The 13,568-nt window shown below is 40.0% G+C and overlaps 1 protein-coding gene across 2 annotated transcripts in view; it reads left to right on the forward strand.

Annotated features, from left to right (window-relative positions):
• The window catches only part of TGFBR2 (transforming growth factor beta receptor 2), a 55,658-nt gene that overhangs the window by 13,588 nt on the left and 28,502 nt on the right, over nt 1-13,568 (forward strand). For both annotated transcript variants that reach the window (XM_071561130.1, XM_071561131.1), the window contains exons 2-3: nt 8,132-8,303; nt 9,963-10,153. In XM_071561130.1, the coding sequence (XP_071417231.1) occupies nt 8,132-8,303; nt 9,963-10,153 (363 nt within the window). The remainder of the gene's footprint in view (nt 1-8,131; nt 8,304-9,962; nt 10,154-13,568) is intronic.

Genomic DNA, 13,568 nt, shown 5'->3' on the forward strand with positions numbered 1-13,568 from the left:
CACATTTGTGTTTTTCTGAATCAGAGTTGTTCCTAATTGTATATATTTTAAACATTGGGGTTTTCTTTCACACAGACTCATCTGTCATGAAAAAAAAAGTCACATAAATAACTGTATAATGCTCAAGTGACTGCTGTCTATTTTCAGAGCCTATAAGTTGGAAAAATAATATTTGTATAAAGCTGCAGTATTTATACTCTTTCAGCTCTGTTTCAAGTGAAGTAATGGCCGCTTTCACTGAGCAGATGGAAATACAAGAGGAGGTGAAGATGCAGGATATTCTTTTTATTGTACAGGTCAGAATTAGTTATGCAAATGCCACTTCTGAGCAATGAATCATGCTTATTCCAACAAAGCAGGAAAGCTTTTTTTGCTTATCTTGCAAATCAGATGAGCATTGCTATACTCAATATTCACTGTATATCTGAACCATAGGAGAGATTAAACACTAGAGACAACTTCCAGTATATTCCAAACTTAATGCATTATGCAGGGGAAAAGAACCTAGACCCTGTAGTCATAGTTGAATAAATTGATCTTCATGTTATATCATACCAGATTCTCCAGTGCTATGTGCTGTTTACCAGCTGTGTTAAGGAGGCTGCAAGTTAAAGTCAGGGGAAGATGAAATGTCCATTTAAGAGCCCTATGGGAAGCCATCATTTAGATTTTTTTCCAGCCTCTTTGCCTGGAGACAGTATTCTTTTGTTCTGCCTACCATGGAGTGCTAAACAGTGGCCAGAAAATGTGGAAGAGAGCTGAAAGTTAAAAATCTGCAGGTAAAAATCCATTTCATTATTTGAGGCATCACAATAATGTTATTTTTATTCCCTATTTTCAGAATGTGCTCATGCTTACATGGTAAGTGCTGAACTGGAGCCTCCTCACACCTGCACAACTGTCAGTCAGGAGTCATGGCCCTGTTCTTAGGCATGTTTGAGGCAGTTCATTGCTGTGGCCTGTATCAGACAGCAGAGCCCAGCCCATGATTAAAACTGCTAATAATAGCTCATTTTGGAAATAGCAGCTAAAAATAGAGTTATAGTGATTTCAATACAAAAATTATTTTTATCTTCAAGATCTCCAGCTTAGTATGCTGTTCCCTCTCTGTTTTTCTCTGGTTGTGTCCCTCCCCCCAGCTCCTGCCAGATTTGATTCTGTTTCTGTGTCAGTGCCTGCAGCAATCCCTAAAGCAAAGTTTTGCCAGTTCCACTTGCTGTTATAAGCCAGGCACTTCCACTGCAGAGGCGAGTTAAACAAAATTTTCCAACTGCTGCTCCTTTTCACTTTGTCTTTTCCCTCTGCATGTACCTTCCCCTGTGCCTTGCCTGCTGATAGGTGGGAAATGGTGGTTTCCCAAATTCAGTGCAGTGGCTTTCCTGCTGTGAATCACTTTTTCTGCTTTGACCTTCCTTTGGCTGGGGCTGGCCAAGCTACTTCTGGCTAAGTCTAGCTGCTCAAAAGGGCTTACCTAGTCTGCCCTCTTCTTTCTTAGCACACTTCTCAGTCGTGACTGAAGAGTATGTTGTAGCTCACGCATACCTGAATAAAGCCAGTGGGCCCCTCCAAATCATTCTTTCCCCTCAATCATAGTGGCTGCTTTGGGATAGGATGGGTTTCAGGGCTGTACGTGCGTCTCGTTGCATTCACAGTTGTATTTGTGTCATCTGATAGGTGTGACTTGCAATTTTTCATATGACAGGCAAAAGCCATTATGTGACAGGGAGAAGCCATGACATGCATGTTCTCCAAGTACTTCATAAAGAAGTGTGTTCACAAAAAGGAAGTTATTTTGGTTTTTATCCTTTTCTGAGCCCCGATGAGGTTTGATCATGCATGAAAGCAACGCAAAGGTCCCAACCACTTTGCAAACAAAACTGCAGTCAGTGCACTTAAAGGCACGTCTTTATGTACTGGCTAAGGCAGCTGTTGTGCTCCCTGGTTGTCAGTGGTCTGGGTCTAAGATTGAGGATGAAAGATTCTGCAAACAATCCATAGGAATGTGGTTTGCTGGAGTCCTGCCACAGGGATAGTTAAGTATCTGGTGGGTTAAACATTCATGGAACGTGTTTTCCTCTGGCATATTTTAGCTGTACGTAAAACACAGTTCTTATCTGGCTTTACAGAGACTGTCTCAGCTCTGTTGATAATCATTGTTGTTAATCTTAATAGAAACAGTCACAAAGTCCTGTACCCATGGTAATCCTGCAGGGGTAATTCATAGCTGAGATAAAGGACTGCAGCCCAAAGCAGTGTCCAGGTACTAGGGTATGTGCAAGAGTGACATCCCATTTAAACTTAGATGCCATTAAGCTTAGAGATGGCAGCTGTAACTGAAAAATTGAAAATACATATTTCATATGGTTACCCCGAAGGTCTTATGATGGGAGTTACTAGGTGATCTGCAGTGTTGCCAGCCCCTGTGATTTTATGATGAGTAATACAATAACTGACATATTTCTTGAAAAATCAACCTCCTGAATTCCAGCGGTTTATTTTCTTTTTATCTTTTCATTTAGTTGGACAGTAATTCCAACCCTTCTGCTTATGGCCAAAGTTTCAAAACATGTCTCACAAACCACTCTTAGAGTATAGCCAGCAATGGCAAATAAGAGAGAACACAACAGTTGTTTTTTGATTGCCTGGGACTTTTTTGTTCATCTTTTTTCCTGTTCCCTTATTTCCATGATCTGTCTGGTTAGTCTTGTGATTTTGTAACTCGTGATTTATTTTATCTTCAGGATTGATTATGTCCTGTCTTTTCTTCCTTTTATAACATCACTGAACATAGTATAATTTAGAATAGCCATCAGGATATAGCCAGGTCTTAAAAGCAAAGCTCAGATCATACATCTTTGTTGACTCCTCCACTCCTGCAATTAAATCATCAATATTTTTAAGGCAAAGAAAGTGCTTTTGAGTCACCACTTGTCCACTTCCATGAAGCTGGCAGTGTTTTCATCACTCTCAAATTCTGTAGAGGTTATAGATCATGTACTGGGGATGGTAGCCAAAATGGAAATCACTCTGTGTTTAATACTGTTCCTGGCAAAACCTGATGTCTTTCTGTTGGATAAGAAGGTAATACAGTTTGGGTGTTCTTCATATCTGCTTCTGTGCCTTTCAGCCACTGAGATATGATATAGTGGAGCTGTGCTCTTTGGAAGAACAAGGGCAATCTGCTTCAAGACTCTCTGATATAGGCATTGTCCTCCTTGCAGATCTCCATGATGTAGTGGAGTGAAGTCTTAAATTCAAGTCTCTCCCATCAGATGGAATTATTTCAGAGCAGTTGAGTAGTTCAGTTCCCATCCCAATACCTCTCTCAGCAATTTTTTTTTAAATTTTTTAAGAGTTGGGATCTGTCTGCTCAGCAATGCTATTTTATAAGTATACATGTGCCAGAGACACTGGATGGGAGTATAGAAGTGCAGTGATAGCAGTTTACAAGATAGGAGTAAGAGAAATTGGCTGGTGTTTCTGAAATGCATCCTAGGACATAAAATGTTTTTCAGTGTAGATATTCCCAAAAAGACAGCATGTTGGTTTGGGCTTTATTTAAATGTTGTTAGCTTGTGAGAGTTCCATAATGATACTAAGATATAAGAGGAAATTAAACTATAGCCTTAGGCCTCAATGCAAGTTACACATGTGCAAATAACAGAGGCAAAGCAAACAGCTTCAAGACAATCAATACATTTTGGGTAGTTGTACTGTTTATAATGTCCTGAGAAATCATAAATAAAGGTGTGAAGCATAGAGTAGGATTGTTGTCCTGCAAGCCTGGCTCCACCAGAATCCATGGGGTAGATAACTTTGTATGTGTCTGCTCTAGTGTCTCTTCCATACTATCCAGCCCACATGTTGGCTTGCATATTCCATGCCTTTTAACACGGTGACTGATCTATGTTTAACTGGTTGGCTGAAAGCTTCACAGCCAAGAAACCAGAGTCTTTTATTAGGAGCCCTTTCCATGGACAAAAAAGCAAAGAAAGCTAGAATTAGGATTCCGGTAGAAGTCAAAATAAGAAAACTAACATTAAAGAGTAGATGGCAGATTCAAATTTTCAGAGCATTTTAGGATGGCTTCCTTCACATGTGCAAATCTGTGATTTCTCTGTTGACTTTTACATTATATCCAATTTTTTTTTAAAATGCAAAATTATTATATCCAATTTTTTTTAAACGCAAAATCAGAGGTTGCCTCTGTCCACAGTGTTCAACTGACTGGTTGTCTTAACTGGAGAAACAGGAGTTGGCTCATGGGGTATGAAGTGTGCAGTAGGATAATAAAATATTTTGAGAGATGAAAATTTAAGCGACTACAAGAGAAGGAGCAGCCTTGCTGATCATGAACCACTCCTTACTTGTGGGCCCCTCAGGGAATGAGTGAATACACTCCTAGGGAGGAACCCTGTCAACTTCTCCAAGCAGGATTTTGTTCATTAGAGATAGGTGTGAATTTGTGTGACTTGGAAAGGGACCCATTTTTTCAGGATTTTTAAGTCTTGAGTATAGTAGCCAATTGTGATCAGAAGAATGATATTGAGGTTCACATCTGACTCCAGATTTCATGTCAGGCTCTTTGCAGAGTTTGGTTTCAGCGTCAAATAGTTTGGAACTAGATGGGTTATCACAGTGGACAACGACAAGTTGTAGTAATGAACAACACACCCACATGCCCTAGAGCATTATACTAGTATTGGTGAAAGTAAACTTCAGCCTCACTTTAAATCAAATGTTTTACCATGGGAGAAAGTTTGTCCTCCTGGACAGTTTATCCAGAGGCATGAACAGAGAGGCTCTGAACCATCAGCCTTTGTTACAAAAATTTTGGAAAAAAGATACAGGTGTGGTCAGTTCTGGAAGTCCCCAAACCCCATAAACTGATCATACATTACCCAGCTCTAACTGCTACTGTTGCTAGTGATTAAATTAAGGCCCACCACTCTAACTTAGAAACTTAAGGTTTGCGATGTTATAGTGGATTTCCAGATGGCTTTTTAAATTTTTTTTTTATTTTATTTTTAATCAAATTGTTTGGTTTGGAGATCCCTCCTTGGAAGAGGTCCAAATGTCTTTTCATCCATTTGTTCCAGTGGGTGAGTCTTGGCAGAACATGGCACAGTCGAGGATGGCATAGGAACAAGCCCTGCCTCTCAATAATGTGTTTGAACCAGTATACCTAAGGACCCACCTTCATGTGGCTTTTGGCTTCAGTACTGCAGGCACTAGAGAGAACTGAGTCATGTTTATGGCAGAGGCATCCATCACAACACAGCTGCCCAGTGAAGCACAGAGCCATGTGAGCTCAGAGCTGAAAGCAGTGGAGACGCAGCAAAAGTCTTTGCAGTTTGAGCAGCAGATGTCTTTCCCCTATGCTCAGTTGTGAGGTGCTTGGTATCCTGCCATAATTTTTCTGTGTAAATCTGAGTGAGTCACTTCATCATTCCCTCAGCATTTGTCTGTATTGTTCATCCAGGTTTCTAGGCCTATAGATTTGACTTTCTCTCCATAGAAGGACAGTCCCTCGCTATCAGGTTGTTTTGGTCATTACTGCAGCCTAGATAACTTAATATAGCTTTTAGTTTAGCTTGTGGTAAATAAGAGATACCATCCAGAAGAGATGAACAATTTGCCGTAATGTTGATTATGTTAACACATATTTCAAAGAAGTGTAGATTGAAGACCTTTTGAGTTTGTACCACACCTGCTTCAATGAGGCTTTGGCCCTCTGCACAGCTTCTGGGAGCTGTTGCAACACATGTAATTAAGAACAAGAAGTGTTTGTTTAGGGCTTAAATTTCTGCCAGACCAGAGTATACTGCCAGCATTGTCCATGCATGTAAGTGCTCCCAGTGTCATGAATGGAGTGTCACACTGCCTTTGTAGAAGGTAGCAATGTTTATTGACATAAACCAGAGTTTTAACTAAGTTTGAAAGTAAGTGTGACTGTGCTTTAACAGGCTTCAATGACAAGGTACACTTGATTATTTAGTGCATAGAGGACAGGGTGAGACAAAACTGTCAGAGAGACCCTCCAGCTGAGTCATGAGGAACCCCTTGCATTCTAAACTCCTTTCTGAGGGGGTTTCTTGTGGTGGTTGGATCTAGACCTAGTTCTTGGCTTTGTCAATGGTTTATGTCCAAAGGACTATATGTGCATAAGCAATACTTTTTCTCACTCAGCTAAGATTTCAAAGTTTCAGTGTGCTAATTTCCAATTCACTTACTGGCTATTTGATGCAATAAGGATTCCCTCAGCCTCGAGGAGCCACCTTGAGAGGCATCCCTGTTCAAAGGGAGATCCTGGCATGCAGCCCACTGCTGTGCAGGAGAGCTCAGCAGATGCTGAGCAGTTCTCTATTTATGGAGTAAGAGATTGACTTACAATAATATTTGCATCCCAGCTATATTTTAGTTGGCACATGCTCAACTAGCCCTCAGCTGTTGAGTAAGTTTTATGGCCTTCAGCTATTGTGTTGTTATCTCTCTTCTGAGAGTCCAACTTGAGCCAGGTGCAACCATCACAACCACTACTGCCATTGCTTAAGCCAAAATCAGGGATGGGGGGGTTGGGGGAGTGCACCGCCACACCCAGTGAGCTCATCCTAACCATCCCCTCTGTGCAGACCTTCTTCTATACCATTAAAATCATTGGGAGTTTGCCACTGATTAAAATGGTAGTAAGATTAGAGACTTTAGGTCAGTACCAGAGCATGCTAGTGATGAGAAGGATGTGTGGCTCAGGTGAAGACGGAAGACTTTTCTCTCAGTCCTACACAATGGCTTAGAAATCCATTGAAAATGTTAGCAAGAAGCCTTTTTATTTCATTCTGGAAAAATCAAATATATTTATTTCCTGTAATAAAATATTCTAATGGTAGTAAAGAGTAAAGTTCTAGACGGAAAAAATTGATTTCTCAGCTAATTGAGGAGAGAGGGGGAAATTACAAATCCCTAGTTGCCTGTTACTGGTTGACTAGCAACATTTGGCCACAAAAAGCAATATGAACATAGTTTTAATACGCAGGTGGCTAAAAGAGAAGGGCTGTGCCGTATGAAGCCCAGTATCTCCTTGCAGTCATTCAACCTACTTTTCAAATTACATTACAAAGTGAGTCAGACTGAAACTGTTGTTGATTGTCTGCTCCACTTCAGATAGTTACATATTCATTTTAGCTTTAGAAAGAACTTTGTGTCAGCTTTTTCTGTTCCTTGTAGTCACACTGACTTTTCAAAATAGCTTTTGAGCTAAAAGTAAGTTTCCTGAAATTCGTGTACTGGTACAAAAAATTCTCTTACTGCTGCCACACTGAAGCAGATGGTGAGCACTAAAACTGGGAATCAGTAGGCAAGTAATTATTCAACACGTGTGTGCAGAAATGTAGCTGCTGGGTCAAAGTAGACTTACAAGACAGGCTGTCATTGCAGGTTACTTTGAGTTCAAGTCCCCTTGAGTTTGCCCAGTAAGACTCCTGTGGTAGATTACATGCATGGCACAGATGCCCTATTTCATTTCCAGCTTGAGTTTCACGCGCAACCTCTGGCAGGGTGTCTGCCTTAAGCTGAAAGTCAATTCCAATGCTGTGTTTTTCCATGTTAACAGTAGTCAGATTAGGGATGACACCTAGGTTATCCCTTAGGTTAGTAAAAACAAACTTGCAAAATTCACCATGATCCATGTTATGATGATGTCACACACCTAATCTGCATTCTCACTAAGGTATCCACAGTTAGTTTGGCACACAGACCATGATGCGATTTTATGCATGGGGGACAGATATGCTGCATGTGAATAAAGCCAATTGTGGAGTGCAGAGGAGTTATTTCAGTGCAAACTGGTCTTGGAAAAAGCTTGATTCTGCAAATTCCAAACCAACTTTTTGCTCCCTCTGAAGTCAATAGAAGTTCATTTCACTTTTGAAATTCACTTTGATTAACCTGGTCTTGACACTGTGGCACTTGCCTTGTTGTAAAGAAAGTTGGTAGCCGTGAAAGATCAAAGATTTTCTAATTGAAGATGGGAGGAAATGCTTACTGCTGATGAAAACCTTATCTTTATAATAAGCAATAATGCAACCTGATAATCTATCATTATTGAGTTTCCTTCTCTTTTTTTTTTCTTAAGCGGAATTTATGTCACCTGTAGACAGAAATAAGGAAAGTGGATTGAAAATGCCAAACCTATGCAAATTTTGTGATATTAAAGTAACAACTTGCTCAAACCAACATCAGTGCAAGAGCAACTGCAACATCACTTCTATCTGTGAGGAGACTAGTGAAGTCTGTGTTGCCATATGGTAAGTTATTTCTTCCTGCAGGTGGGAATGGGAACACACCCTCGTTCATCATTACTTAGTACTTTCCTCAATTGCTCTGATATTCAGAATGTCCTTTCTCTCTCACCAGGATTTGCTCTCTCACTTCCAACTCATATCTGTGCTCAGCATACCGAGTTGCTTGAGGTTAACAATTCTGATATAAAATGTTCTGGGGACTTTTTTTCTTCTAAATAAGTTCAGTTGTGGCTTATGCTGTTATTGAAAAAGAGGTATGGTTTTGCTCAAACCATTAAGCTGCAAGCACCCACAGCACTTAGAGTAGAAACACATTTGATACTCAAGAGAGGATTGTGGTGATATTTGCTAAAGAAAGACAATTCTCTCATAGGTTTCAAAGTGAACTAGGTTGTGTAGATAGGAGGAGGCTATCATGTAGGCAGGACAAAAGGCTTATTGCCATGCATAGGTAGAAATACTTTCTCTTAATGTTAAAAAAATTCTGTGTATTTAGTGACTTTGATGTAGGCATGAAAGCTTTGATATAGCCTATGTCTTGGTTCAAAAAAGTCAGGAGTTTATGAAAATGAGTTGTATTACTTTTTAGGATTTCTTGACTCTTAACTTGTGTTCCAGTCTGAAAACTGAGGTTTTGCCCTTCCGTAAATGGGAATCCAGTGCTACTAAAGAAAACCCAAAATACTCTTAATAAGTTCATAAGCGAACAAAAGGAGCAGAACTGAGTGTTTGCAGCATTGCTGCTGGTTTAGGAAAATAATTAGAACCACTTACAGAGAGACATAATTAATGCATTTATTGAGGGATTAGTTGTGTCCATTGACTTGAAGTGATGTTTAGCATAATTGGAAGTAGGCACTTGAAATACAGGATCAGTCCAGTGTGATGTTCTGTATTTGTTTTGTGCTTCTTTAATAAATGATCAGTGACTATTATTGCCCTAAAAGGGACTGTACTGCAATTTAAGATATATTCTGGATTTTTCATGGCTATTTATCCAAAAGACAAATGAGTTGAGAACTGTATTTAAAACGCTCTGCCTTTCAGTCAATGAAATGAAATCTATGGACCAGGACAGAATACAGGAATGTGTTCCAGATTATCAGCTGTAAATACTTCACTAACAGTGAGGCAACTGTAGCTTGCATCAGTTTTATCATTGGTATTAGGGTGGGATTTGTTTTTTGTTTGTTTGGGCTTTTTTAAAATATAACTTTCAGTGCAGAAATTGTGCTAAATATAGGCTAAAAAGCACCAACTCCATAGAAATTCCTCAGATTTTGAGGAATTAATTCAGTTTTTATCAAAATTTTCCACATATTTTTCCTGACTGCTCAGTGACCATAAAACCCAAAAGTATGTTCTGCAGTCCACAGCAGTTCATTGAACGCTAGCTTGAATCATTCTGGGTGAGACTTTCAAAGGCACTCTTCCAAGCTTAGTGGTAATATGATACAGGAATAGCTGTGCCATTGTACAAATGTGAGGAGCCCAGACACAGCCAAATTTACCCCATTCAGGAAATACAGTGAAGAATATATGATACTCTTTAAATGCCATTTATATTCTTAAAAGAGGCACATTTTGGGGAGGTGCAGTCCTGTCTGCTCCCTTTGTAAAATTTTTCTTCTTTGATTTTAATTTTCTCCATTTGATTTTTAGGAGACAGAATGATGAAAATGTGACCTTAGAAACAATTTGCCATGATCCCCAAAAACCACTGTATGGTCACGTTTTGGATGACTACAACTCAGAGAGGTGTTTGATGAGAGAAAAGAAGGAAGATGGGGGATTGATGTTCATGTGTTCCTGTACAGGTGAAGAATGCAATGATATGCTCATTTTTACGTCAGGTAGGTTTAATAATTTACCTTGCATTCCTATGTTCCTTGCAAGTAATATTAACTGTGTAATACCAATGTACTTTGGAATTGCATTTTGTGGAGGAAAACTTATAGCAGCAGAAGCTATTTTGGTCTCTCTTCAATCTCACAAAATCTCAGCCTTCCATTTTTTGTGTTCAGAGGATATTTTTCTCCTGCCAGGGTGTCCTCCTTTTGAAGTAAGTCTGATACTTAACTCAAAACAATGCACTTAAAAGCTGATGAAAGAGGAAAGCAAGATGTTTACAGTTGTTCTGCTGGCACACCAAAATGCAGTATATGTTAATTGCATTATAAAACCTAAGATAGATGCAAAGGCTGTATTTAAAGTCTTGCCTCTTCTAAAAGGCTGTATTGCCATAGTGTGTCATATGCATATACAAATGCTACTGATAACTTGATAGGATGTGAATTTAAGTGAGCTTCCCTGGTGTACCTCACCATCTGCACTTGTTCTGTGGTGGGTGTGCAGTAGCTGGAAGATCCTTCACTGGGGGAATATGTTACCTCACACTTACTGTGGCACCAGGAAGTGTATGTGTGTTCAGTTAAACCAGGAAAATCTGAGTACAGATCAAATCACAACCCATCCTTATTCTACTTCTTGAATGCCAATACAGGCCACTGCAAATATAATAAAGACAGTGCAGGTGTCTAAACGGCTGGTGGACCTCATGCTGCACACACAGATGTGCATGGATCCACACATAATGCCTTGCTTTATTTTCTCCTACCTGCTTGATCACACAATGAGTCTTTTACTGAGACAAGTCAGTACTCTCACAAGCATGAGGCCTCCTGTGGAGAACTTCGTGTGCACACACTTCTAAAGACTTGGGGCACATAAAACCCATCCTCATCACCTGTAGGTTCCTCAGAAAGGTATATAATTAAATCCTCATTACCTGAGATAACAAAGGGTTGGGACAGTGTTTCTACTCCTGGAAAACATTGGGGTGTGACTGCACTGAGGTGGACAACTGTGTAACTTCTAGTTCTCACTTCCTAGTCCTCCAATAAGACTAACTGGTTTAGGTCACAAAACCACACACAAAGCTAGAAGCCTGTGCTTCCCTTGGCACAGGCTATCCATATCTGGTCCCGCCCTCTTCCTCATCACCTTTCCAAGCCTGATTTGAAACCAGGCAACCTGACTGCTGATCTCTGGTTATGTGACCAACTCTTACTTGAGTGAGCTTTAAAGGGTTTGGAGTTTATGCTGGTATTGATGTGAGCACAGGTGGTGTAGACCCAGGACCTAACTCTAAGAGATTGCCTTGATTTTACTGAAGAGAATGTGTTCCCAGTAAATAGATCTTACTCTGTGTCAGCTACTTGGAGTTTTTGTACGACATGAACCACACCCTTGTGGATTTTGGCTAATTTGTTATGAGTTAGTCACCTTAGAGCTGTTTCTCCTGGAGTTGTGTAGCTGAGTGCAATCACTCTGATAAATGTGTGTCTTCAGTGTGTATGTTTATGAAAACCATTTTGGAGATTAAACACCAAGTGCCTTGATTCCCAGCAACTCTGCAGCCCCACTCACACTTCCAGAGCAGCCCAAAAGGAATAATATAAGTTTACATACAGCCTTTTTACCCTAATTCCCTTTATTCTTCTGGGTGGAGCTTTTTCTTCTAGGTCATGTGCTGTAAGCTCTCTAGGTGACTCAGGAAAAACATGTGCTGCATTTATATGTATTAAGTGAATAAATACAGAGAAAAATTAAAATAATGTAAAACTTCACTTTGTGACATTTCCAGTTCATTCACAAACACAGGCACTAACTCTAGTCAGGAAAGTGGAGAATTGAGGCTTTGTCATTCCTTTTTTATTGTTGTGGATTGGTGTTTCTTTTAAATGAAAACAGCCCCTTTGAGTTGCTTGCCTGGTTAGCCGTGGCAGGAAGACAAACGATTTTTACGGTATCAGACATGCGGTTTCCTGTCTGTGTTTAACTTTGAGCAGAACATCACAGCCAGCTGGTCCATGGCTCCTCCAGACAACTAGATAATAGCCTGTAATAATTTTGCCTTTGGAATGACTGTCATCCAGATCTATTCCGTACATTGTTCCTGCCTTTTTTTATTCTACATTCCTTGTACACCAGAGCAAGAATTTTTTGCAGTGGTTTTGCATATTCTGTAGTTTTAGAGAGCAGACAAAAACTACTCTAAAAAAAACAGATCACACAGTGATTTTACTAATTTATTAGCAGAAACAGATGATAAAAAAGATTGTGATTTTCCACCTGTTAATTACAGCCCTTCCTTTCAAGTTATTGCTCTAAATGATTAGTGTTCTACCTCTTCTTCCTGCATGCACACTTCAGACAGATCAGATTTAATTTGTTTCTGGTATTTCTGAGGTAAGAAAGAAAATTGTGGGTAAGGCAACAAGTTCTAGTTTCCACCAGAGGTTAGTCACTACATTCCAGTGATTCACAGCTGAGCTGGTATTGCTTATGGAAGAATTGGTTTACAGCACTGTTGGCTTGTATCAGTCTTGACTGTGAAGGACAAACCTCCTGACTCCATTTTTAGACACAAACAACTAAAGGTTTTGGGTATTGGGAGGTGTTGTGACTCACCCAGGGGTGGCTTTAGCAATGTTTGAAGTAGTTACATCCAAATCAATTGCCTGTTTCTTGTATGGACTTCCATTTAAATTGCCAGTCTGCAAAATGAGAAGGCATAGGCAGGCATGCACCTAAACATGCCTGTAGTTCTGCTGTATCAGGGGGCTGACACTGAGTCTGATCCCTGGTGTTTCAGGCCACAGGCAGGTGGTGCAAAATACTGTGTGCAGACTCACTTCAAACAATGTTCTGAAGTTGTTGGATAAAATAGTATACAGGAGACAGGTAATCACTGTAAATCTGACTACTCCGTGTTTGTTAATGCATCTCTTATTTGCCAAACGTAATTATGATGACTGGCAAGGAGCTTACATCCCTGTGGTGGAAAATTGCTTCTCACAGCAAAACTCAAAGCCAGTGTGTTGTAATTATTATTTATTCAAAAGTCTAATGTCAGTTCTACCAGAAGGCAAAGCCAGGGAGCAAAACCACTGGAAAAGGTTAGCCAAAATCAGAGGGAAAAGGCCCTGGGTGTCTACAAGTTGACTAGGTGGCAGACAGAGGCCTGGTCTGACTGTCATGGAAAAAATGAGCGCAGGACTAGACTACCAGGGGTGTTTCTTCCCTGATGTCAAGTTGTCTGGTGGATCTTCTGCATCTTCTTTTATCTTCTTATGCTTTGACCTACTGTGATGAACCAGGTCTGTCTGTAGTTGTTTTCACAGTCCCAGTCCTACCCCAATGTTTAGAAAGCTTTGTTCCTCAGCTTTCCCTTTACTGCAACGTCTTACAGCCTCTCTTCATCAG

Source organism: Pithys albifrons, chromosome 7, assembly GCF_047495875.1.
Source record: "Pithys albifrons albifrons isolate INPA30051 chromosome 7, PitAlb_v1, whole genome shotgun sequence".
In the NCBI taxonomy this organism is placed as follows: Eukaryota; Metazoa; Chordata; class Aves; order Passeriformes; family Thamnophilidae; genus Pithys; species Pithys albifrons.